At 38.2% G+C, this 25,101-nt stretch overlaps 1 protein-coding gene across 1 annotated transcript in view; it reads right to left on the bottom strand.

Annotated features, from left to right (window-relative positions):
- The window catches only part of DLG2 (discs large MAGUK scaffold protein 2), a 718,789-nt gene that overhangs the window by 297,439 nt on the left and 396,249 nt on the right, over positions 1 to 25,101 (bottom strand). Inside the window, exons 6-7 of the mRNA XM_041414252.1 lie at positions 23,306 to 23,430; positions 2,729 to 2,898 (exon numbers count right to left, since the gene is read on the bottom strand). Coding sequence (XP_041270186.1) covers positions 2,729 to 2,898; positions 23,306 to 23,430 — 295 coding nt within the window. The remainder of the gene's footprint in view (positions 1 to 2,728; positions 2,899 to 23,305; positions 23,431 to 25,101) is intronic.

The raw sequence follows: 25,101 nt of genomic DNA, 5'->3' as shown, positions 1-25,101 counted from the left end.
AATTTCCTTCTTTATCAACTTCAGGTGCTGAAAGATACAATCTACTACTTAGGCAAGTTAGGGATCTCTGAGTTGACCTGGTATTTGGGATGCCAAGACATGCTTTCATGTGGTGAATTCTCAGGGCAATAAGGAATGAACTCAGTAAATGCTGGGTTATATACTGACAGTCAGGAAAATAATTTAAAAGATATTTGCTATTACAATTTTGGTATGGAACAACCTTTTTTCTAAAAAACAGATTTACTTTCTTTATTCATTTGTGAGTAGGAAAGAAGGAATGGTGTGGAAGCTACCATGCTGGTCTTCAGATCATGCTCTGGACACCAAACATCCCAATTTCACTCTGAGAAGTAAGAAACTCTGTTTATATAAATACTAAGTGGTTCTTCCATTGCATAGTAATGGTGTGAAAGACCAGTTCACAGATAAATCACCTGAAATATGAGGAGATAAGCATCACAGGAGTGACTACAGCCAAGAGTCACGGGTTTTATTCTCAACTTCTGCTAAGAGTTTGATGTCTCTCAACAGATAATTTTTTCATGGAAGATTTTGAAAAAAATCAAAGGAAAAATGATCTAGATATTAAAAACAGTATTGTTAAGGTTTTCATCCCAACTATAAATTATTCATTTTCTTCATTTTGCTTTATTATCTGTAGAATACAGAAAGCCTAACAGAGCAGGCTTCCTTACTGCCTGAATTATGAAGGTAACACCCCTGGCTTTTGCAGAAAACTAGCCCATCAACTTATTTTTTATCCAAGTTTCCAGCTAACTTGTTGCTATAAAAGTGAAAATAAAAAAAAAGTATATTCAACTTAACAATAAAAAAAAATATTTATAGCACTTATCTGTAGTAAACTTTATATAAGAATATAGATATAAAATCATATTTTCAGCAGGAAGCAGCAAAAGTTCTTCAGCTTGCCCTAAAATGCACTTTTTTGGTATCCATTATGTTTTTTGAAAATAATTGTATCACAGAATCACAGAATTTCTAGGTTGGAAGGGACCTTTAAGATCATCGAGTCCAACCCATGTTCTAACACCTCAACTAGGTCATGGCACTAAGTGCCACATCCAGTCTTTTTCTGAACACATCCAGGGATGGTGACTCCACCACATCCCTGGGCAGATGATTCCAGTATTTGACCACTCTTTCTGGGAAAAACTTCCTCCTTAAATCTAGCCTGTATCTCCCTTGGCGCAGCTTGAGACTGTGTCCTCTTGTTCTATCTGTTGCTGCTCGGAGAAAGAGACTGACCCCCAGCTCACCACAGCCACCCTTCAGGAAGTTGAAGAGAGTGATAAAAGAAATCGTTTCAGGCATACACTCAAAACAAACACAACACAAACCCATTATTAGATAATGATTCCCTCTCCTGTCCATTTTCACAATGCAGCAAAAATTTGGTCACAGTGAATAATTTTTACTGCTTCATTACAACCAGAAAGGACAAGTTAATTTTAGTTTCTTTAGCCTTAGGTCTCTCAAAATGACTATCACATCATGCACTTAGTTTAATTCCAAACCTTTAAAAACACTGCTTGCACTTCTACTCTGAATTCACATGCATACAAAACACCATCAGAAATGCTTTTCTGTTAGAAAAACAATCCAACATCGTAATTGACCACAAGAATCCAGACTTTCAGGGATTTACCATCACATGCCTGTTTAAAAATATCTTACTCTTCTCCAAGAGCAGAGCATAATGAATACACTGCAGTGCACTGTTTTCAGCATTGCACTATCTTTGTTGAGTATTAGAGGTCAAGCTCAACCTCTCAATATATTGAATGTACTCCACTAGTGCTATTAAAAAGCCCTATGGAGAAGCATATTATAATATTCACCTGTAAAGAAGAACACTGAAAAAGCTGCGGATTATTCACTATAGATAAAATAGGGAGAGTAATCTCATGCACACTGTATATGATACAGTAAGATACATGCAAATGTTTTCATTTCATAATATATACATATATTTAACAAAGACCTGCTTATGAAATAGCTATTATGGATCAAAAAAATTAACTGTACATTCACATTCCAGTACATTCACATGTACTGGAAAAATAAGTATTTTCTTTGTCCACAAATAAGCTATGAAGAAAAATGCTTCTAGAAAGGAATTTGGCATTTTGTTTTTTAACCAGAAGGTTCTGCGGTAAGCAATAAAGCTCATTTAGACTAGTGGAGGTTTTGCGCTAGATTTCCAAATAATTTTGTTGAAGAATAAAATAAAATTCTTCTATGCATCTGAATAAGTTGATACTCTTGTCTTCATGTTCCAAAGGTAACTAGGAAAAAACATAATGAAAGTAGAGAGGGCAAGCTGGATAATCAAAACGCCTTCTGAAAAGAGGAAGAATTCAGAAACTCCACATTCAACAGCACCTTAAATCAAACTCAAAGGTCTGAGCAGAGGAACTTTAGAGGTAGTATATGTGCTGCCACATAGTATCTCTGTGTGTCTTTAGAAGGCAATGAGACATCTCTGCAGTAATCATCTAATGAAGCAAACCACAACTCCATGAACTCCTTTATATTTCAGGAAGAGACATAACCATGAATTCAAGTTCTACCAGCCTAAATGAACTACATTCCAGTATTTGACAGGTCAACCAGTTAGCAAATCAACAAGGTCAGATGCCATTTAAGCTACAAGAGAGGATAAACACCAAGCTGAAAATGCATGTCTTTTTAATTTCTTATCTACCTTTCGGTCCTTTGAACAACTTGATCTCTACGACGGTCTCCAGTATAGGTCTCCTTCGCCGCACGTACAATCGCACTATGGAACCAGCCTCCTTCAGGGCCTCCACAGCTTTGCTGTGTGACACTTCTGACACGTCAACCTCGTTCACTCGCAAGATGCAATCGTTGACCCTACAAGAAAAACAAAGAACCACAGGTACTGAATGCTTCAGCTGTTAATTCGGACCAAACAAAGTTTTGTCAGCAGTGCTGTAAAATGAAGACGACTTCATTGGGAATCACAGAATCGCGGAACATGATGAGCTGGAAGGGACCCACAAGGATCATCAAGTCCACATCTGCCAGATGACAGACTTAGTGCAATATGTTTCACAAGCAATGAGAAGAGCACTCAGTCCTTCCAAAAGACATATGTGATTCAAACTACCCAATCACTCACACCTACCATCCTCCTTCATAAACTGAGGTTATATGCACTATAGTGATAGAAATAAGTAATAATTTGTCTTTACAGACTTCATTAAAACAGTTTTGTCTAAACAATATAATTGCTTTAAAACACTCATGCTGTATGCTATTATTATGGACCATAGTAAGGACAACCACAGTTGCTTTTACAGAAATCTCATAGTGTGATACAAAAGCTGTCATAGTAAAAATGTTGCCCTACAAAAAGCAGACAATTTAAAAGAGAATGCTTGATACTAAATAATTTACTCAAGTTTCATTCTTTGTTTTCAACACTGACTGTAGGCTACAAGATCTGCTGTATGGCAATCACATTTTCTTTTTTATAGAATACTACTAAAATTCTCTCATAGTCTTTGAGCACTTACTACAGTATCTGAGGATGGACATATAATCACCCTCAATGTCCTGGTTAGATGGAGCGGCATTCTTCTTATCTGACAGATTTGTCCTAGTTGTAAAGGAAATCTACAACTTAAGAGCAATAAAATCGATCTCCACAGCAGCACCTGAATGACTTAACTACTGGGCCATCCCTTCTTTGCAAATGAGGACAAGTGAAAAGAACTAGATTAACTGAGACTCTACTACTCTTGTGCAGTACATTTGTTGTGAGATGCCTTTAAGTATTTTGGGTACAGAAGAAAAAGGCATATTGTAAATAATTGTGTTCCTTTGCGTGTCTGAAAGGACAATCAGCGAAGCAAATATGGGTTGCTAAAAATAGTCACATTTCTGCTATGTTTCTATACATAAAAATCAACTATCAAATGTGACTCTTTACAGCAAAAGAACACTTGATCTGGATATTGATTAGAAGTCTTAGCACATGAAGGGAGAATGAAATTTCACCTAAGTTTATCAGAACTCTGAGAATTTAGGATGGCTTTTGTCATGTTCTTGTGCTGCTGTTTTTGTTTCAAACAAACTCAAATCAAAATGAAAAAAAGAACACAGTTATTTCAAACTGGTCAAATTTGGAAAGGGCACAAAGCTCATGCTTCACTTCTGAGAAGAAATACTGTATCACAAAGTTTCTAGATACCATTCAAAGGTTGGGTTTGGTGGTTTACTCTAATGCCAGAAGCTTCCATGGCTGGGAGGGGAATTAAGCAGCCTGGTCTAATGGAAAATGTACTGCCCAAAGCTGGGAATGATGGAACTAAAGGATCTTTACAGTCCCTTTCAACCCAAACCAAACTATGCTACTATGATTCTATACCTTCCCACACATGCAGGCTTTCTTCTCCCTCATAAGGAGGTTAATTTTTCAAATTTTTTAGTAAATAAATACAATATTCAAGAACATATGCACATGCTGCAACAAAATAAACTTAAAAGGATAATAGCAAGTCAGTCAACCCAATTTAAGAAAATTCTTTAAGATTTTTAAGTGCGTGGTCTTACCCCTTAGGGAGAAAACTACTCTGCCCTAGCAAGCAGCTCTCCAATGCATTTTCCTGGCTTCATCTGGCAAGTGTATAGCAAAATTTTATTTTTGTGATTTCTTTTCTCATTTATTGCTGGATATGCCCTATACCTGTAAGTTGGTTTCAGACGGTGACAGATCTGTATCCAGGAGAAGATCTGCCTGATAATCCAAGATAAAGCAAGTCCATCAGAAGAGATCCTAGTAGTTTCACCAATACATACAACAGTTGTATTATCATATAATCAGAGAAAGGTTTGGGTTGGGACCTCAAACATCTTAGCTTTTTGGGCAGCCAGTGCACATTGCAGGGTCATGTTGAGCTTCTCATCCATCAATATCTCCAAGCTGTTCTCCTCAGTCCTGCTCTCAGATATTATGCATACATCTAACTTGATTAAGGTCTTGTGTGGGGTAGAATCCCCCACACAACAAATTAAAATGAGTTTGGCAGCTCTTCATATGGCACACTGGCTTATCTAGGTTCTTTAACATAATGAACATATTTGATAAAACATTTTTAGTATAAATTCAATATGAAAGACCTTGGATAGTTAAATATAGAACACATGCAACAATCATGTAAAACAGCTACAACTGATAGAAAAAATATCAGAGATACTTTGTTAAGGGGAAGGTCAGGGTCTTGGAGGATTACCAATTGTTGCTATCTTCAAAGAAGATAAGGGCTTGTATTAAGGAAAAAACCCATATTTTAAGGGTTTAAATTTCACTATATTTGTCTGAATTTGATTTTTACTGTTTTCAAGAAAATGCAGACATCCTTGAAAAGCTGATAAACACTTCAGTCAACTTGTAAGTAAAGAAGATGTGTACAATCCTTAGGCACTCACTAGACATATAATAGGTGACAGCTGATAATGATCATTCTGTTCCCTTGTTCTGAGCAATATGGTGCCCTGGAGGGAAACCCAAAGCGGCGTGGTGTGGCAGCTAAGAGCCTCAGAAGACCAAATGGTCCTGCCAACATGCATTAGCCCACTTGCCGCTCCATAACAAAGCTAACCGGAACTAACTATGGACTGAAGAACAAGGGAATAATCTGCACTCCGTGGATCAATATCATGATACCAAATCCTGTAGTAATCCACAGGTCTTAGTTATGCTTGATGACTTAGCTTCAGCTAAGTCGTATTAGTGGGACAACACTGCTTTTCAAAAGCAGAGTTACCATGCTTTCTATTGCAGAATGGCCAGCATTCACTGATTCTTTAAAACCAAAGCTAACTGATTTTTTTTTTAGTTGTCTCCTCAGAAAAACTCAAATTGAGATGGAACTTCTTTATTCTTTAGTCAGAGCACAGAAAACAATGTAAAAATAGTTACAATGGGAGAATGAGTGCAAAACTATGCAATATATCAGGTAGATACACACCTCCATATACCAATATGGAGATATCAGATAGGCTACAGAGATAAGACAAAGAAACACTAAGCTTTCTCTTTATCCTTTGCTCCAGTGTCTAGCCTTTTTAGCCTAAGTTCCCCTACAAAACTGTTGATATTTTCTTTCTTCCAGAACTCACAAGAGCACAGCAAGAACACAAGATTCTAGGTTGCAAGCTGAAAGGATTATTATCTTTTCTTCAAGAGGTCACCAAATAATTATAATTAAATTATCTGACCTTAAGAGAATATGTCTAGTCCATTAGCTAGAGAAGTATGACTCTCCCCTACTTTGATTTTTTAAAAATTCTATACACACCCTTCCTATTCCATAATAACTAGAATTTACAGCACGTGGGATAAAAAATGTACATATTGATACTGGCTCATATAACTTCCTTCTAAGAAGAATAATACTTTTTTAAAAATTTCCAGTAAGAATTCAGAATAAAGGATATCACACTTACTACAGCAGTCTTCAGATCTGTCTTTAAAATCACAGTATACAGAGCTAACACTAAATGCCGATGACCTTAGGGCATAGTTTCCTTATGTATGATGATCCTTAGAGACATGATCCAATTTCTGTAGCAAATTCATGTATACTCTTAGACCCCTTCCTGACATTGTAAAGTAGTGTAAAACTACTTCTATGTCTATTTCAAAAATAAAGAGATAAAATTTATCAGTGGAAGAAAATTCCTGTCTGTCTCTGGAAGCTGGAGGGAAACTAGTGCTTATGAAAATGTCTGATGAAGGTAACAGCCAATCCTAACTCAAAATTTGACACTTATGTGATTTATAATGAAATTCCAAATATCTCATGATTACTACTGAAAATAGCACTTGATAAAACTTAAGATGGGGAAAAGGTTTATAACTTACAAATGACACAGCAGAATTAAAACCAAACTTAATAATTTGAAATCCTAGGACTGATTGTGATTTAAAAATATGTGGAAATATTGGTGCAATAAAATGATAAACTTAACTGTATTTGACGTAAGGGCACTATTTGAAGTATTGAATCTAACCTATGCTTCTAACCTATTGAATCTAACCTATGCTTCTAACAAGAACAGAATTATCTTTAGTTCTGAGGAAATTAAATAAGGACTAAACCCATAATGTTTCATTTCTGAGAGAAAAACATCATCTTTCAAGCCTCTTAATCAATGGCATTAATCTATTGCACTGAAATAAATTCAATAAAATATAATTAGCTTTCCCTAAATGATGTTGGCCTGGTGCCAAGTTTCCCAGCTCTTTGTGTTCAACATCCACCTGGTTCTTTCATAATCTACAAATGTAGGATTAAAACCTCACCTACATCCTGCTTCCTTTGTCTCCTCTTCACAGTCTTAAACAAGCTTTCCAGAGGAGAGTCTACACCTTCTTGGCTCATCTCAAACAGAAACTAGCCCTCATTGCAGCCCCCAGGCACACTCAGCATAAATATTGGATAACCAAGCAAAGCAGTCTCCTGCCTGCTCCTGGCTGCAGTCGCCCTTGCAACAAGTCTTCAGAAGCAAGAGTCGAAAAGCAATCACCTCAACCAAGCACAAAGGAAGCTGTGTGTGCCTGTGTGTGCAAAGACAGGAACTAAGCTCTTGCACAGCATTTCCCTGAGTAGATTCACCCAGGCAGATGCTTTCTCCCCTTACAGTGGCAAGCCAGTTTCAGTCTGTTGGCCCTGGGAGCCCCAAGGTTGGTGGATGGCTGAGCTAACAAGCCTTGCTGAAAAGCAGGGTGTGCTGGCTCAAGCCTAGTGTAGTGCTTCTCCAGCCTCACAACTCATATCAGCAACTGGAATGATTATCATTGCAGACACTGAAATAAAGAAAAAACCTCATAATATGTTTCTCATTTAAGTATGTGTGCAGATTTTACTACAATATAACTGAAACCCAGTCTGTCCTATAGCACACTACCTGCGTTCAGCCCACAGCCTCCAAACCCCATAAGGTTTTGGAGAGGGACCTGAAAATGTGTTGGTTACCCCCACAGTTCACTCCTTTGAATATTTTCAGTAATCTGGGTGTAGAAAATAGCCATTTACCCTTTCAAGTGAAAGTGATCTTTTAGTGGATTCCTGCCTAAATGGCAGAAGGTAAAAGATGTGGAAGAGCACCAGAAAAAGCCTGCCTGTGCAGATTCAGCTCACTCCCTCTAGATCAGGGCAGTCCCAGTCACTTTTCCAGTTCCCATATCCAGGGACAGGCTAACTTCTTGACCTCCCAAAGTTTGCATGAGAAATAAAAAGGTAAATAATAAAAATGAAATATCTCCTTTGTATACCAGGAGTTTAGAGAGGGTTTTGGAGGTAAAAGTGCCTACAATAATGCAGTCAAGAATTTCAGGTCACATCCAGGGAGGCTCTAGGTCCTACCACCATGATCTGCAGGTGTCCAGAGGACTCTGAGTTTTATTTCACTTCCAGAACAGAGACTGAAGCTCAAAGTGTCAGGGAATAACTCAGATTTTAGGAAATACTTCTCAATTTCAGAATATGTTATTGCTTGAAATGACTGTGCTTCCATACCCTGTCAGAGACATGGCCTTGCTGAGACCTGAGACACAACCAATACAGCCACAGAACTATCATAAGACATTTACATTGCTTGTCCTTTGCTGCTGCTTTAGTTACCCACAGATTTCTTTTTAAACAGCCTCTTAATGAAATGCCAGTGTATTAAAGGGTTTGCATAAAAGTCACTGAATTTAAAACCCAAGTGCCTGGCTACAACATCAGTAAAAATATTAGCAGAGCACTTCCTTATCATATACGGCATCTCTTTATCCCTCTCCTTGTGTTTCATTTATGACTCTAAGTTCTATTTTTGAAGTTGTAAGTCAGAAACAGACAGCATACTGCACTATATAATTAGGAATGGAAAAGTCCCTGCAGCCTTTAGACTCTTAGAAGAAAATATATTTAGAAGCTTGAATATGTTCCTATTCACACAGTTTCAATAGAGGATGCATCAGCATTTCCTTTTTTTACATCTCTTTCTTTTTTTCTTAAAGGCCTTAAACTCAGCTGTAAGACTACACTCCAGACACAAAATTGGCTAAAAAGCGGTTTATTTGTTGTTTAAAGAACTTTGGATCATTTCTGCACTCTACCCTGCTTCTGAGAACTTCCTGGCCAAAGCTGGGGCTCCCTCTGAGTTAACCCCATCTGCCACCCCAAAGAGATCCTTTTGTTCTTTTAGGTGGAATGTCTTTGGAATGCCTTTATCACAGGGTATCTGTTTTTTGGGAGTGTGTATATATATACATATATATATATATAGGTACACACACACATACATGTACACACACACCTCTTGGCTGAAAATATTCCCCAACCTAATATCTGGAATCTGACCTCAAACACACATCATATTACATCAAAACTGGCGCAGTGAAATCCCATGCAGAGACATCCAAGCCAGCACAGACACGACAGAGTAAAACTAGAGTAAAAATTCAGCCAGATCCATATCTTCCATATGTCTACAGCCAATTACCATAGGTAAATGGCAATATTAATGCAGCTCTGCAATGCTGAGCTCATTGAGCACTACCTTGAGCTCCTGTACATCCTGACATGCAGTGATTGATTTCAAGAAGGGACAATTAGTGGCTCCCAACAGGAACAGAAATAGAAAAGAGAGCAGTCACAAACCTTTAGTACAAACCCCGGTTCAGTAAATTAAAACCTTGGCCCCTGGCAGCAGGATTGCTGCAGGCACACAGCAAGGCAGCAAGGCAAGACAGCAAGGAGACCTGCACTGGAGTTGCCCTGCTGAACCTTCTGACCACATCCCTACCAAACACCCAATGGCTCACAGAGATCCAGCCCTTGGCCAAACGGAGACAGTGCTGCCCCTATGGCCAGAATGATCCCGCTACAGGGAAGCTCGGAGCTAAAATGTGTGGAATAAGGTGTTTGCTCATCTGAAAGGTAAAGGCTACATAAAGTGATAAACCAGACCAGGGCTCAATCTAGCCTGGGGTTTCTTTTCAGCTGTGGCCTTTAGCAGATGGTAAAGGAAAAATATTAACACAATATTTTACCCAGAATACATTTTCAGCTGCTGGACTTCCATGAGCCAAAAATACTTTTTTTCTTTTTTTCCAATTAGTATCCCTGGATAATTTCTTTTACACTAATCTAACCTTTTTCAAAACTCATGAAAACTCAATATCCCCAGTGTTTTTTATCAATGAATCTCACAACTTTGCTATGTTAAAAATTCTCCTTGTGCTTATTTCAACTTGCTGTTTATTAGTTTCATTTAATGTCCCAAAATTTTTTTCGGTAGGAGAGCAAACATAGGTTCTCTGGTCATCATAATCTCCTACATGTGACACCTGATTTTTCATCCTAAAGGGCCTTGGTAGACAAGCTCTTCAAGCCAAAGGCTTATAGCTGAACTACTGGTAACACTGATTTAATTTCAGAGATGGAAACACCACCACTCATCTTTCTATATATCTGAATGCCCCTTGGCTCTAACACCTACAGATTTACAACTGAACTCTGAAAAAAATGGAAAGTTAAGGTCAATTTTTTCTATCATCCTTTTTGTCTTGACAAAAATGGCATTGGTTTGTGCTGAAAAAAATTTTCCAGTTAAGCAAAAAAAAAACCAACCAAACAAAAAAACCCCAAAAAACTAATTAAATCTGATAAGCTCTGAATGAAAACAAAATAGAATAAGCAAAAAGATTAGGCACTCAGAGAAACAAAAACCAAAACAACAATCTGCTGTCTCCAATATCATCTCAGAGAAACCCTTTCATTGCCTGTTTCCATCACTGAAACTGTTGCACTTTGTGTAAGTAATGCTCTCTTTAGATTGCAGGCTTAGTATCCCATCCCTAAATTCTAAATCAGCTCCTCAAAAGGGAAGCATCCTCAATAGCACGATGGCAGAAATTCTGCCTGCTGCTTTGACTTGATGAAATCTTTCCATACATTACAGAAATTTACAAGAGCACACAGCGACTGGCCCTGTGCACAGAGGAACAGGCCAGGGGGCTTCAAACTGAAAGAGGGTGTACCTAGGTTAGATATTGAGAAGACCCTCTGGAAACACCCTTTACTGTAAGGGTAGTGAGGTGCAGGTTTCCCAAAGAAATTCAGGATGCCCCACCCCTGAAAGTCTTCAGGATGGAGCTCTGAGCAACCTGGTCTAGTGAAGGTGTCCATGGCAGGTGGGGTGGAATTAGAGGTTTTTTTGACTTTTCAATCCAACCCATTCAATGATTCTATGTGATGAACCACCACAGTAATGTATGCAGGTCTATCTAAGATTGCTGCTGAGCAGTCCTCAGGGCATCCATAAAGAGGAGACCCTGGTCCACAGCTTCTACCTGGCTTTCAAAACACCACGCTCACTGCAAGGTTGCTCTGGTCCAAGTAACCTTTACTTGTCTTTAAGGAAGTAAAAGAACCCTGAGAGGAAAAAATAAAATACATTGATTCCACAGCCCCTCCAGTTTAGTGGTCTGAGTATCCTGTGGAAGCTGGGGCCTCACATTCTCCAGAGAAAGGACACTGAATGCAGGTTCCTCCAGAAGGTGATTTTTGCCACTACTTTTGTGAATGAAGGCAGCCCTGGTTTGCTCTTTCCCTTTGGCACTTAAAAGTAATTTGGTCCTAATTTTGTACCAAAAAAATGTTTGCTCAGCTTCAGTATAATATTCTTAACTCTTCTTAGACCTGGAATTTGAAGATAGCAAAATTTATGCAGTGATGCAGCCCAGCACTCCATTGAGAATGATTGAGACTATTAATAACCTATTAAAAACCAGGTTACTTAAATTACTACAAGACAAATAAAGAAACAGTGTAATTTAAATATGCTGACACATACACTGAAAACTTTTAAAAATGTAGGGCTGCCAAATGCACTAAGTATTTGTATTTTAAATTGTAAAAAAAAAAAAAAAAACCAAAAAAACAAACAACAACAGAAAAACCAACTTGGTAAGGAGATTCAAAGCAATTTTTAGCTGTAGGAATGAATTTCTTACCAAAATGTAAAAACTAATACCATGCAATGAGCATTCATATAATTTAAGAAACTTCAGCTTCAAATAATAGTATTTCTTATGAAAATCATTATAATAATAGTGTCACACTATTGATTTCTAAATCAATATTAATTTTGAAATTTGGTACAATATTGACTTGGTATTATTTCAAATCTACTCATAAAGACAGAATGCAAGATGGTCAATAGTATTCAGGACTAAAAATGTCAGTAAATTCTAAATCAGCTCCAAATGTAATTCCCTAAATCCTCGCCACTGGGAAAAAAAACCCAAAACAACCCATGCAGATAAAATTTCTCATCTATCTACTTGATGGCTGAGCCAACAACAACACTAAAAAGAAGTGCCATTCTTTCTGTGTCTGCTAAAAATCTCAGAGTTTAAAATTGTTTTGTATACAAGCCCCATGCAGTGCAAGGAGAGAAGTAAAAGCCCACTCAGTCTCATGCCTCCCAGAAGAGCTGCATCGCCTAATGCACACTTTGAGCATGGTGAGTAGTTATTAACTAATGGTAGCTCATCTCACAGGGTGTAGCTATATGGGCTTGAGGGGAGGAGCAGCTTACACCCATTCAGACTCAAGCATAAACTCTAGAAAGTCAAGTTTAAGTACATCTACAGCAGGAGGACCTATTGTTTCTAATTTATTTTCCTTTATCACAAACATTCTGAAAGCAGAATGATATCCTGTCACTGTATAACGATTTTGGAGGTACAGATGTTCTAAATCATTTATAATGAAATTATTTTCTGTGCCATCAAGGTCTCAGTTATTGCTTGGCCAGAATAACTCAAGGCAAATTAACTCTCTTGCTAGGTAAGCCACACCTGTGGTAATTTTGTACAGAGTTTATGATATTACACTTCCCACATTATTCATTTTAAAATGTCCTCTGCATAATTAGCATCCTCTTCAAACAGAGTTTGGGACTCCAATGCACAAACATACGTCAAGGTAAAGCTGCTGGGTTGGAAATGAACCAGACATACAAGTATAAAAGAAAAATCAAAATAATTGTCCAAACATGGAAGAAAATTTGGCACTTTGCAGACCTGATTCCCACCTCAACTTACTGTAAATGAAGCACGACTTTACTAAAAGCAAAAGATTTGCAGCAGTGCAGCACAGACACAGGCACAAGGAGACTGAGGCCAGCAGCTCCACCAGGTAACACCTGCAGACACTGCCCAGCCAGCAGCCCTGGCCAGCCCACAGCTGTGTTCAAATGTCTCTGCTCCATGGCGAGTTCATGGCGGCAAGGGGATGGCTGAGGAAGCAGACAGGGAAGCATGGGCAGGACAGAGCAGGAAGAGGAGGGGGCATGCAAAGGGTGGGCAGGATGCTGGGACTAGTAGGGACTCCATAGCATTCTCTTAAATGCACTCAAATTTGTATCAAATTTTCTTTATTAACGTCTTGCAAGATCTATAGGAACTAATGTTTACTTTTTCTGTTCCCCTCCACCAAAATATTCTCTCACCCTGCATTTCTTCTCCCTCTATATTTCTCATCCACCTCAATCCTCAGTTTTGATACCCTTTGCTCTTACCACATTTTTCCATTCCTCTGTCCGTTCTCTAACTCCCAAGTTATCCTCAGTCTCTCTGCGTCTCGTCTCCTGCCACTGCCATGAACGATGCTCTCCTTCGGAAACTACTACTGGCAACTGCGTGCTGGAACTCCCAGTACATCCAGCCCCTGCTGCTTGCTCGGCTCGATCCGGGCGGCTCTGGCAGCCTCTAATGGTGGCCAGAAGGAAAATTACTGCTCACAGCACAAGGACTCGTATCTGCCCGTCAACAGCTGAGGCCGGAGTGGAACAGTGGAGAGGTGAAGGATGAGCAGAAGGAGGCGTAGGTAGCTGTGGGGTGTTGTGAGAGGAAGGTGTTGGGATAAAGGAAAGGGAAAGAAAACAAATCTCTGTAAAGTCTAGGATGAATGAGGGCATCAGGAAGCAGCCAAACTCCTCCCAGCTGCAGGGCTGCTTGGCAGGCACTGGAAAGTGCCGCGGGCCAGGCGCTGTAGGTGTGGTAGAAGGCAGGGACAGCTCTGGCTTCGCAGCCCTGACTTACCCTTGGAGCCCTCCGGTCCGGCTGCCCCCAATGCCACGGGTATGGCAGCACTCTGGGCCGGGCTGTGGCGTGTCCAGCCAGGGGACAGCCGAGGCGCTGACTTGGGACGAAGGTGAGCTTTGCCTGCTGAAGGCACTGAACTGCTCAGCTGTTCCTCAATCCAAGTTAAAATCCTCCCAGCTGACAGCAGCAGAGTCGGCAGCGCGTTCAGGTTTGTGCAGGAAAACCAGTTACAACAGATAAGCCAGGAGGCAATCCCAGGTTCAGGATTTTTACAAGTACTTTTCATCTGGGGCTCTCAAAGGGCTTTGCAAATATGAACTCGTTTTAGCTTCACAACAACCCCCGTGAGGCAAAGATAATGATCACTGTATCCATTTTACAAATGGGGAAACTTGAGCACAAAAGAAGAAAAGTGTTACCAAAGATCAGGCCCAGCAAGTTGTGCACAAAATGAGCAGCACTGTGCTTGCACTGACAAGCAGAAAACCCTCCCTCTCCTGCTTAGGTGTGATTGGAATAGCTATTCCCAACATAGATGCAGCCTTAAAACGAATGGAGGAGGAGAAAACATGTTGTTCAAGTTCAGTTAGAACCTCCACCAGCTTCAGAGCATCAGTACCATTACGTTGCATACAACATAGCTGCAACTCAGAGTAGAGCGCAAAAAGGTACTCCACAGAGAAAACACCAATCTTGCTTGTGCTGCTGTGATTTGGAGTAGCACACAGACTGGCATGACATGAGTAGCACACAGAAAGAAAGTTTTCCTACATCTCGTACGTTTGACAATGAAACTCCCATATTCTGGGGAACCCCTGCTCTAACAGCTGCAATAAAAGGGCAGTAAGGAATGTAACAACAATGATGTACTGTCAGAAAATATGGCTTGGCTAAAGTCTGAAAGTCCAAATTCTTTATGCAAACCACAGCCAGGAGTTTTGACAGAGTATGAACTGCTTCACCAGGTATTAGTGGTTTTGGCTGTCAGAAACAAAAATGCTGACCAAGTTTTTTCTTACAAAATTTAAAATCAGATCTTTGCTGCTTAAAAAGGACTTTTTTTTTTTTATGGTCACTCAAGTCAGATTATTTTTTGATCTAAAATACTATTTTCAGGTTTCATGAAAATTGAAAGAAATGAAAAATTCAATAGCACCCTAGAGTGTTACACTGTTGAGTACAGGAAGAGATATGAAATATTTTTTCCTTGACTAATACTAGAGCACAGAAAGCTGATGATTTCTAATGTACGCAACCACAGAAAGCTTCTTCCAGATTAATTGTCACTGAGTTATTTAAACTTGTAATGCAGTATTAGTGCAAACGTGATGAAATAATCACTTGGATTTGGCTGTATGATGCTGTTCTGCTACTGCAGCACTGTGGGGCAACTGTAATTCAGGCAGGATGGGTAATAAAAGAACTCTTTGGAGAGAGACCTGTTAACAAGTTCAGTACCATTGCATGGAATTTCTAGTGCAATGGGCATTACATAAGCTAGAGTCCTAGTACCATGCTAATTTGCTTAAGTGTTAGTCACAAGCAGTGGAATTCAATCAGTGGGAAAACAGTTCAGAAATGTATGGGGGAAGGTACTGATGCTTTGTGTTACAAAAGAAAACTTCTATAAAAATGTCCATCACCGATGTCTATAAAGAGGTTCCTAAAATTCATCAGTTTCAAATACCACAATCTAGAGAGGTACCTTTTATTACTCATTAACTTCTATTCTCTTTGCCTGACAATTCAGCTGTTAAAACATATTTTACTTTCCTTGTATCTCATAAAAGAATTTTTACAGCCTACCACGTTATTTTCAAAATAGGAAAAGCATAATATAAATAATGATAAATAATACAGTATAAACCAATTCAGTGACACACTGGAGATCTGCAATACTGAACAAAGAATGCAAAATTCACATAGGAAAAAGAGAGAAAGAAGGATTCAGCCAACAAAAAAATGAAGTGGTGAAGACAACAGAGAACAAAATTATGTGGTCCAGTATTCCATTGATGGTAAGACATATAAGCTGTTTACTTAAAACATGAGCCATGGTAAGACATGTTCAACTTTGAAAATAGCATATGAAAATCAGATTTGGATATTGTGACCTGCCTTTTTCATGTAGATCAGCCATGGTAATTATTTTTTTTCTCAATTCCATGGTAGCTCAGAAAGATACACACAGCTACACAGACAAACAGAGTTAACAAGAATCAAATTTCCTAACACAAACCAGGACAGAGTGAACAGTCAATATTTCATGATCTAATTTATGACTGTCTGCAAAGTAAGCATGTTTTGCTTAATAGGGTGAATGCTTCTTTATTAACTTACTGCTAAATTATGTACTGAACTAATAGCATTGTCAGAGGCCTGTAAACAGTGCAGACATGAATCAGTGTTTTGTGGCAGCACCATAATTATAACATCCTGAACAAGCCATGTGCCATTGCAACGCGCACAGACGTGGTACTGATAGGATTAGTACAAGATCAGAAGTTAACAGGGACTTAAGGCAACTAATCACAAAGCAGACACTTCTGTTTTGATATATAAGGATGGTGGAATAAAGCCAGTTCTCAAGCTGTATTAGAGGCACATGACATGCTTGTAAAGAACATGATGTGGGAAGGGCTCTTCACATTAATCTGAAAAGGTCTCATAGCATCATTCCCAATTCAGTTTTTAGCAAGCAATCTAGAGCTACAAATGGACACCAATGGGCAACAACTGTGTGCCTGCTGCTGGAAAGATCTGGGCTTCAGTGTTTCTCAACTCCAGTTTTCAAGCTTTGAATTAATAGCATGAAATCACAATTTTTCCTCTCTGTTTCATTTTAGTGAACACAGACTTATTTTTAAATTTTGATCAGAACCCAAACTTTATTTTTTCCCCTACAAATACCCATGAGAAAGGGTCTTCAGAGCTCCTCTCTTGCTACATATAGCTACCTAAATTTATAATCTTTGACACTTCACAGCAGGTTAGTTGACAACTGAAGCGAATACCGATCTACTTTGTTTAGAGCCTTTGCTGGTAGGCATTTAACTGAAGCCTTTAAGGCACGGAAACATGAGAGAAGGAATCACTACTCTATTCCAAGCTTTCTCCCTGATTTACTGGATGACTGAAGGCAAGTTATTTTGCTTCTTGTCTCCTGCCATTAGCACGTGTATAACGTTCCTCTCCTCACACCAAATCACTTTGAGATAGGAGGAAATCCAATGGGGAAAACTGTCAAGGTGATGGTAGAGCAACATAGCATGCCTAAAAAATGCTGCAGTTTTTCAACACAAAACCTCCTAGCAATCAGTAATTAAAGAAAAGGAAAGATACATCAACTAAGGAAAGAAGATCAATGCAAAGCCTTAGAACATTTTAACCTATGATATTCAGCTAGCTGGGGCTACCAGTGTTGTTTCTCATTAGTCTGCCAAAGGTAACTCCAATTGATCTGATTTTCTCAACCTGTTGAAGTTCTCCTTACAAATGTCCATGCTCTTAAGGAAAACCAATTGATAGGTTCACAAATGGGAAGAGACTGGAAATCATTTTCCTAGAAGAAAGAATGAAGGAAACAGCCAGAGGTCTGGGCAGCTAACCAGGGCAATGTGCATCCTCCCAGGCACAACCAATTTCTCCCCTTGGACTCAGCCCCCGTATCAACTATCAACCCTCTTTGCTCTTGAGTACAGATCAGGCTTAAATACCAAAATAACCAAAATAACATCTGGTACAACCCTTGAAAGTCAAGCTCAAGAATGTCCAAATCTATCTCAAAGTCTTGTGAATTAACTCATTCATATTCTGTCACATATGCAACAACTGACTTTAGTATCACAGGTTCAGTAAGATTCCTGTGACCAAATGATTGGTATAAAAAATAAGATTTGAATTCTTGTTCTATACAAGATTGTTTTATTTACTTTTTTAGATCCTAAGACCTTTTAAAAGTCTCATTTTCAAATATGTCTTTTCAAGAAGGAAAAGTGTATTTTTGATAGCAATACAGAAGGAACTCATATGACCCCCCTCTCATTCCTGTAGCGAGAGAAAGCTATCTCTACCACAAAATCAAATTTAGACTGTGAGAAACTATAATCAGCAAGAGTAATTCTTGACTCAAAATAGTTTTGATTTATGATTGCTAAAAATATATTAATATTTTGTGAGTCTGTGCTTTTATACTTGATATAATTGAAAGTTTTGCATCATTATTTTAGTAATTTTCAACCCCCAATAATGTTCTGCCACTAAACTGTGCTTCTAGTTCCATAAGCTGATCACTCTTGTTCTCACAGAATGATGAATGGTCTTATATGTGTTACCTTTCAGAAGCCCAGAGGTTTACTTATGATTAATAAGCCAAAAGAAGTAACTACTGAATATTATATTGAAGTTCTTTCCTTTATGTAGGCAACTGAAACAAACACTGTTTTATTTTCTCTGACACAAATGTAAATGAAACAAAAAAAGGCACTGAGCCATAAATACTGGAATTCTTTTTCTTCCAGAGAAGCAAAGTCCAAATTCAGTGCTTCTTTATTAAAAAGTAGACGTTTGCCCATGGACAACCAACATTAACGAGAGAGTAGAAGAAGTTTTTATGCATCAAAAGTCTTAAAAGATTAAACTGTTGAGAGAAATTCTCGTTCAACTCAGTGGGAATGACTGCTCCTTTCAGAGGGTTTATATTCTCTGTCTATCCCTGACTTGAAACTCCAATCTTCAGAGAAACATGGCATGAAGCATTCAGAGAAAAAAATAATCTCCATTTAGTTCCAAGGTTATTATAGTCCTATTTAGCTAAATAATTACATCTAAAATTGTTCTTAAAATTCCATCAAATGATATATTTTATATTATTTACTACATATAAACTTTTACTATATTCACAGCTTTATTTTGCAAGATGAGGTGATAGTGTACTGACTTAAATGTCTTCTAAAATCTGAGTTGTGCAGTGTGATAGTTCTCACTCTAGTTCTACAGGCCAGGGCATTTCAGGGAGAGTAGTACATAAACATATCCATTAGTACTTCGTTGAGGAGACCTGATCACCCCTCTCTGGTGACCAGCAATAGGACATGAGGGAAAGGAATTAAGCTGCTCTGCAGAAATTCAGACCAGACATGAGGAAAAGATTCTCCACTCAGAGTGTGGTTCATCCCTGGAAGAGGCTTCCCAGTGAAATGGTTGTGGCACCACACCTGACAGAGCTCAAGAAGCATCTGGACAATGCTCTCAGTTACATGATCTAGTTTTAGTAGTAGTCCTGAAGTAAGCAGGGAGTTGGACTCAACTATCCTTATCAAGTTGGGTCCCTTCCAAACTGAGATTGCAGTGGCTCTGTGCATCTCTGATTTTTGAAATTTCAGGGAGTCTCTCAAAAAATGGTATTTTTTGTTAAGATGAGTGAAGGCTAAAGTGGTTCATCATTATTGCTATTTTTTAAGCAGAGATATGGGTCATGAAGTAAGGCAAACCTGCACTATGCATTGTACCTGTTGTCAATAGAAGTATTGTTCTCCACTAAAAGAAAACCCCAGGAATTTAATCACCTTTGTTTCAGTCTCACACTCAGGTTTTATTCACCAGAGTAATCTGCAGATTTGGAGAACAATTCAGGCTGTAAGGGACCTTTGGAGGTCATTTAGTCTAATCTCCTGCCCAAAGCAGGAACAATTTGAAAGTTCAATTATATAGATTAGGAATTTATCCAGATGAATTTTGAACCTCTTGGAGAAGAGAGATTCCATAATCTCATGGAATCACCAGTTACATTAAAAAGATTTTTTTATCCTCAGACACTACTGGAAGTTTCCTTGTTGCAACATGTGACGTCTGCTAACAGTAATTTCTTTGTGCATCTCTGCTCACCTCGAAGCCAGTGTTCAGTGCTGCTAGAGCACACTGCTGGCTGAGGCCAAATTTAAGAATCACAGTGTCATTTAAGTTGGAAAGCACCTCTTGAGAGCCCATTGTCAAACCCTCTCCGCTGAAGCAAGTTTACTTGCTTCAGGTTGTTCAGGAACATGTTTAGTCAGGTTTTAAATATCTCCAAGGGTGGACATCCCACAACTTCTCTGAGGTACCTGTGTCCAGTAACCCTTACCATAAAAAAAGAGTTTCCTGATAACATGAAATTTCATGTGCTCGTTGTTCATTGCTTCTTGCCCTGTCACTGGACACTACTGATAAAAGTCTATACATCTACCACCAGAGAGTTATGCCTTCCCAGGTGTGTAGCCATGCTATTTTATAAAAATCCTTTGCTAGGATTTTTCTCCTATTCTAGCTGAGAAGCCTCAGGAAAGAAATGTAAACAATAACTATCTGCTGCTGTGGAATGCACCAGGTGCAGCTGTGATTGGTGAATGTTGGCTGTTTCTAATTAATGGCCAATCACAGTCAGCTGGCTCTGACTCTCTGAGAGTCACGAGTTTTTGTTATTCATTCCTCTCCTGTCCTTTCTAGCCTTCTGATGGATTATTTTCTCTTTATTATTTTAGTATAGTTTTTAGTATAACATTTTAATATAATGTATATAATAATATAATAAATCAGCCTTCTGAAACATGGGGTCAAGATTCAGATCTCTTCACTTGTCCCAGGAGCCCCAGTCAGTTCAACCACACAGGTGCAGTAGGCTGCATTTGCTTTTGTTGGACTTACGTGAAACTTCAGTTGACCTACTCCTCCCCTGTCAACCCATGCATTCATGTAAAATATTCCCAAGGGTCTGGTGCATGAAGTCAGTTTCTTACAGGTTGCTTTCATAGTCTTGCTGTTTGAAGAACTTCACTCAGCTAAGTTAGATCAAAGGGACGTCATGTAAAATGCAGTGGAAGTGATTTTACAGGCTTTTATGATTAAAACCAGACAGCAGATATAGAAGCCAGTTCAGACAGCCCACACTGCTACACAATGTAGAGTATCTGCAGGCAGCGTAAAAGAAAAGCAGACCAAAAAAGTATATATTTTTCAGTCTATAAACACCAGTCTCTGATTCTTAGGTAATTAAAAATTTGGCTTTTGATAAGAAACCTATGTTATCACTACCCTTAATAGTTGTTACTGCATGTTGTTAAGCTTTTGTTCCTACAGAGTGATAAACTCCCTGTTATGAAAAATTAATTATCATGCAAGTCAGTGAAGACTGCCCCAGGATATGGCCCTTCAGTGGCATGTCAGTAATGACCACTGATAACTACATTTTCAGGCGTTCGTAAAAAGTGACAGAATTGTGACTGTGCAGCAAAGTAAAACCCATTTGCCAGATAAAACAAGGAAAGGAGGAGACCTTCTAAAATCTGAGAGTAGGAAGAATGACCATACCAAATATATGCTTAAAACATTATACATGTTTTAGTAATAAGATAACTATACTTGTACTACTAAACTTTTATTACAAAACACCAAGTGTGCCACATCTGATCTTGAAAACGATTAATAAATTGCCTTAGTATGCTACTTTTTGTGAGTTTAGAAGTCTTTCCAAGAGGTTTACAACACAAACATAATCATGAGTTAAACCTACAGTAGTTATTTAATACAGGGATGAGTTATGAAATATTTGATTTTTTACAAAGACAGCAGAATACTGCAATTTCTTCTGTCTTCTTAACAGCTTAAACCAAAAAAGTTTTCATATGTAATTAAAAATTCTACTAAAAAGATACCATTGGTTTTTTGCAGGGAACTCTCTTTTTAGTGGAAAGGTAGTTTCAGGTTTAAAACCTCTTTATGTTATTCATCATGTCTAATTCTATAGCATGATTTCCAAACACTGCTGTTTCTTCATGCTGTGTTTTCCATGAAGCTCACCTGGCCCAATGCAGACATCTACAGTACAGATCAATACAGCTGGGCTAGGCAAAGAAACTCCTTTTCATTTGAGTCACCAATGAAAATATAGGCTCTTTTATTCTTCTGTTCTATTTTAGGCATTGACTTTAGGATGAGATGAATCACAACCTACAAATGCTTAGGCTTTTCTTGAAACTAGCTTAGAGGTAGATAGCTGCATTTTAGTCATAAAGTTACTTGGTATTAGTTCCGTTCCTTCTACCTGCAATCTTAGCTAAAACTAAATTCTTCAGGCACTGCCAACCACCATGACTCCTCATCACTATCATAGTAAAAAAACCCCATAATTTCCAAAATCAAATTATTACTGCAACACAAGAAATATCCCAAACCTGCTCTTTAAACTGGCCAATTCCCCTTACTTTTAGCTTTGAATTAAAGGAAAAGGCTTCAGGAAAAACGTTGCTACTATCTGGTACATTTCATGAATTTTAGTTCATCTGTTTTTGGCAAAGGCTCTCAGAGCCAATTTCAGTGCTGAGACCATAAAAGCATCAAAAATTTATCCAAAGTTTTTCCAGCTAAATTGGCTTTTTGGGAACATTAGCAGGCTGCACAACCAACAGTAAGGTGGCAGCCTCTGTGATAGATGGAAGCCTTTCTGCATTCAGTCCATAAGGAAAGACAAACAGGAGCACTTCCGTGGCTCCTCTTGTTTAAGGAAGATGCTGCCATGTATTTGAGAAGCCCATCAAATGATTTGTATGTTTGTTTCTGAATCTAAACCAGCAGACCACTCTGGAGATGACTCAAAACATACAGCACAGCCATCACATCCTCATGGAACAAAATAATGTTTGGAAACAGCAGTAAACACATCTCACTACTGCAGCCAAATAACAGGAAGCATCTACAAATAGAATAATAGATTATTTAGAAATGGCTTTGTAGTTTGGGAAGTCTTGACAGCTTAATGCATAACACCAATGTGTAGTTCTTGAGTCATGAACACACAAAGGCCAGGCAGAGAAGACTTGTATGCTGATATTCAGGTTTCCTCCTGCTGCCCTCCAACTTACCTTTTGCACTAAAGTAAATACCTGGTACTAAGAAGGAGGTGGCACCATCAAATATTCTCTATTATGCAGGATTTAACCACCCTTATTCAGTCGCTCTAAGCTCCTTCAATCAGCTGTCTTAGCAGAAAGGAGACTCCAGTCATGTCATTTGCTTTCCCTGACCCCATGAAAGATCTAGTTGGCATGTGGCTCCCAAAGAACAATTATAATAATTACACATTTTGTTTCCAAACACACGTAATAAGTTTGTTTTTACCTGAGTCTTCCATCCTCTGCTGCAGCTCCTCCTGGTATAATCTTAGTAATGAATATCCCAGGATCATCCCCAATGTGTGGGTTATCTGTTCCTCCAGCAATACTGAACCCCAGGCCAGAATTTCCCTGGAAAAATAACAAAAAGTAAATCCATCACTCAGATGTTAGATTTCTACAGAATTCATTTGCATTGCATGAAAAAGTAACCTTGCTTCTTCAAGAAAGCATACTATTTGGCAACTCCATACATGAATGCAGGTGACTCAGTCTGAAAAAATTAATTGTCAGTTAAAGAACAGAGGCTGTGAACAGAAAGATTTCCTGGAGCTAATGACAGAGTTAATGGATACTCCTACAGAAACAGGATTTGACCTAAATTTGTTTTCAAAAGCACTCACATAAATTAGCATCTGAACTCCAATATTAATTCATCCAAGTCAATGAGAGCTAGAGGCTAGAAACATTTCAGAGCTTTGAAAAAAGATTTCAAAATGACTGTAATTTATAAACAGAAACAGTGAAAAACACCTGACTCTGAAGTATTTTACTATACCAGTTTCTGTTGAAGACTGACATGCTTCAAAAACAAACAAAAAAAATCCACAAAACAAGAGTACTTCTTTTATCCTAGATCTGCTAGGACAAAGTTTTTGAAAGACATTATAAGACTCTACTCAATAATCTCTCTTATTTTTTATACTATTTGTGAGACTATCATGAAAGATAAACAGACATACATACTCTTGCAAATGAAGTCACTGTTTTTCACACACATTTCAAAACCGCGATTCTAATTATTTTTTGGAATTATATATTGATTATGCTTTTCTATATAAGTCAACCTTAAATACATGTTTTGGTTTTTTTCCTGTGTGAATTAACTTTTTTCCCAAGGGATTCTTTCTTATTTATAGAAAGTTAGATGCAGGTTTAAGAACTCATGATGCATAGAGAATGTTGTAAAATTCAGTGCAATACATGCTTCTTTAAGGGCCTCTCAGCCAAAAGTAGTTTTAGTTAGGCATTTAGACTTACCACAGTGATACAACTGCATACATATTGCAAAATATGTACTGCAAATGAAGTATATTTAGGGCACTAAAATACTTTTCTTTCATTAGCTTCTCAGACTATTGGGTGTTTGTTTCTTTTACTGCTGCTTGTGATCACGTATCTAGTTCAGTTCTAGTAAGGAAAGTTATTAGTAAAAATGACAGCTCCATAAATTTTTTTTCTAAATCATTTAAATCAAATGTCATTTCTGCATTTTTCAACAGTACTTCAATGCACTCAAAGTGATGCATTTTGTGTGTGAAAGCCTACATGTTGCCTGCCTGCAGCATGTCAGATTCTGAATGCTGTTATCAGCATTCTGCATTCACAAGAGATGCAGTTCTCATTACCCAAGAGACGAACACGCAATGTGCAGCTCTGCTGTCAGCATATAATTGTGAACTAATTTATAATCCAAGGAAATGGATTTAGGATTGCACATATTGTAATGCTTCTCAGCCAGCATTGTGGAAATCATTATAGTACTGAAACACTCTGTATACATTTTCTGTAGTTAGCAAACACCTCCAGGCCAGCATTATAAATCTTTGATTTAATCTCTCTTTCATCATTAGGATCATCTCAGATTCAGGTTGTTCTCCCAATATTTTAACACAGACCTAATTGTACAGCACATTTTACAGTAACATGTACTCTCTAAATACTTTAAGAGTGTTTTCCTGAAATCCTATGTGTCATATTATTAAATAAGCTAACTGTCAAACATGAAAGAAAAGAAGACTA

This window comes from Onychostruthus taczanowskii, unplaced genomic scaffold (genome assembly GCF_017590055.1).
Source record: "Onychostruthus taczanowskii isolate IOZ18803 unplaced genomic scaffold, ASM1759005v1 scaffold44, whole genome shotgun sequence".
NCBI classification, from domain to species: Eukaryota; Metazoa; Chordata; class Aves; order Passeriformes; family Passeridae; genus Onychostruthus; species Onychostruthus taczanowskii.
The sequence above is the reverse complement of the archived record's forward strand: the minus strand, read 5'-3'. Positions and strand labels throughout refer to the sequence as shown.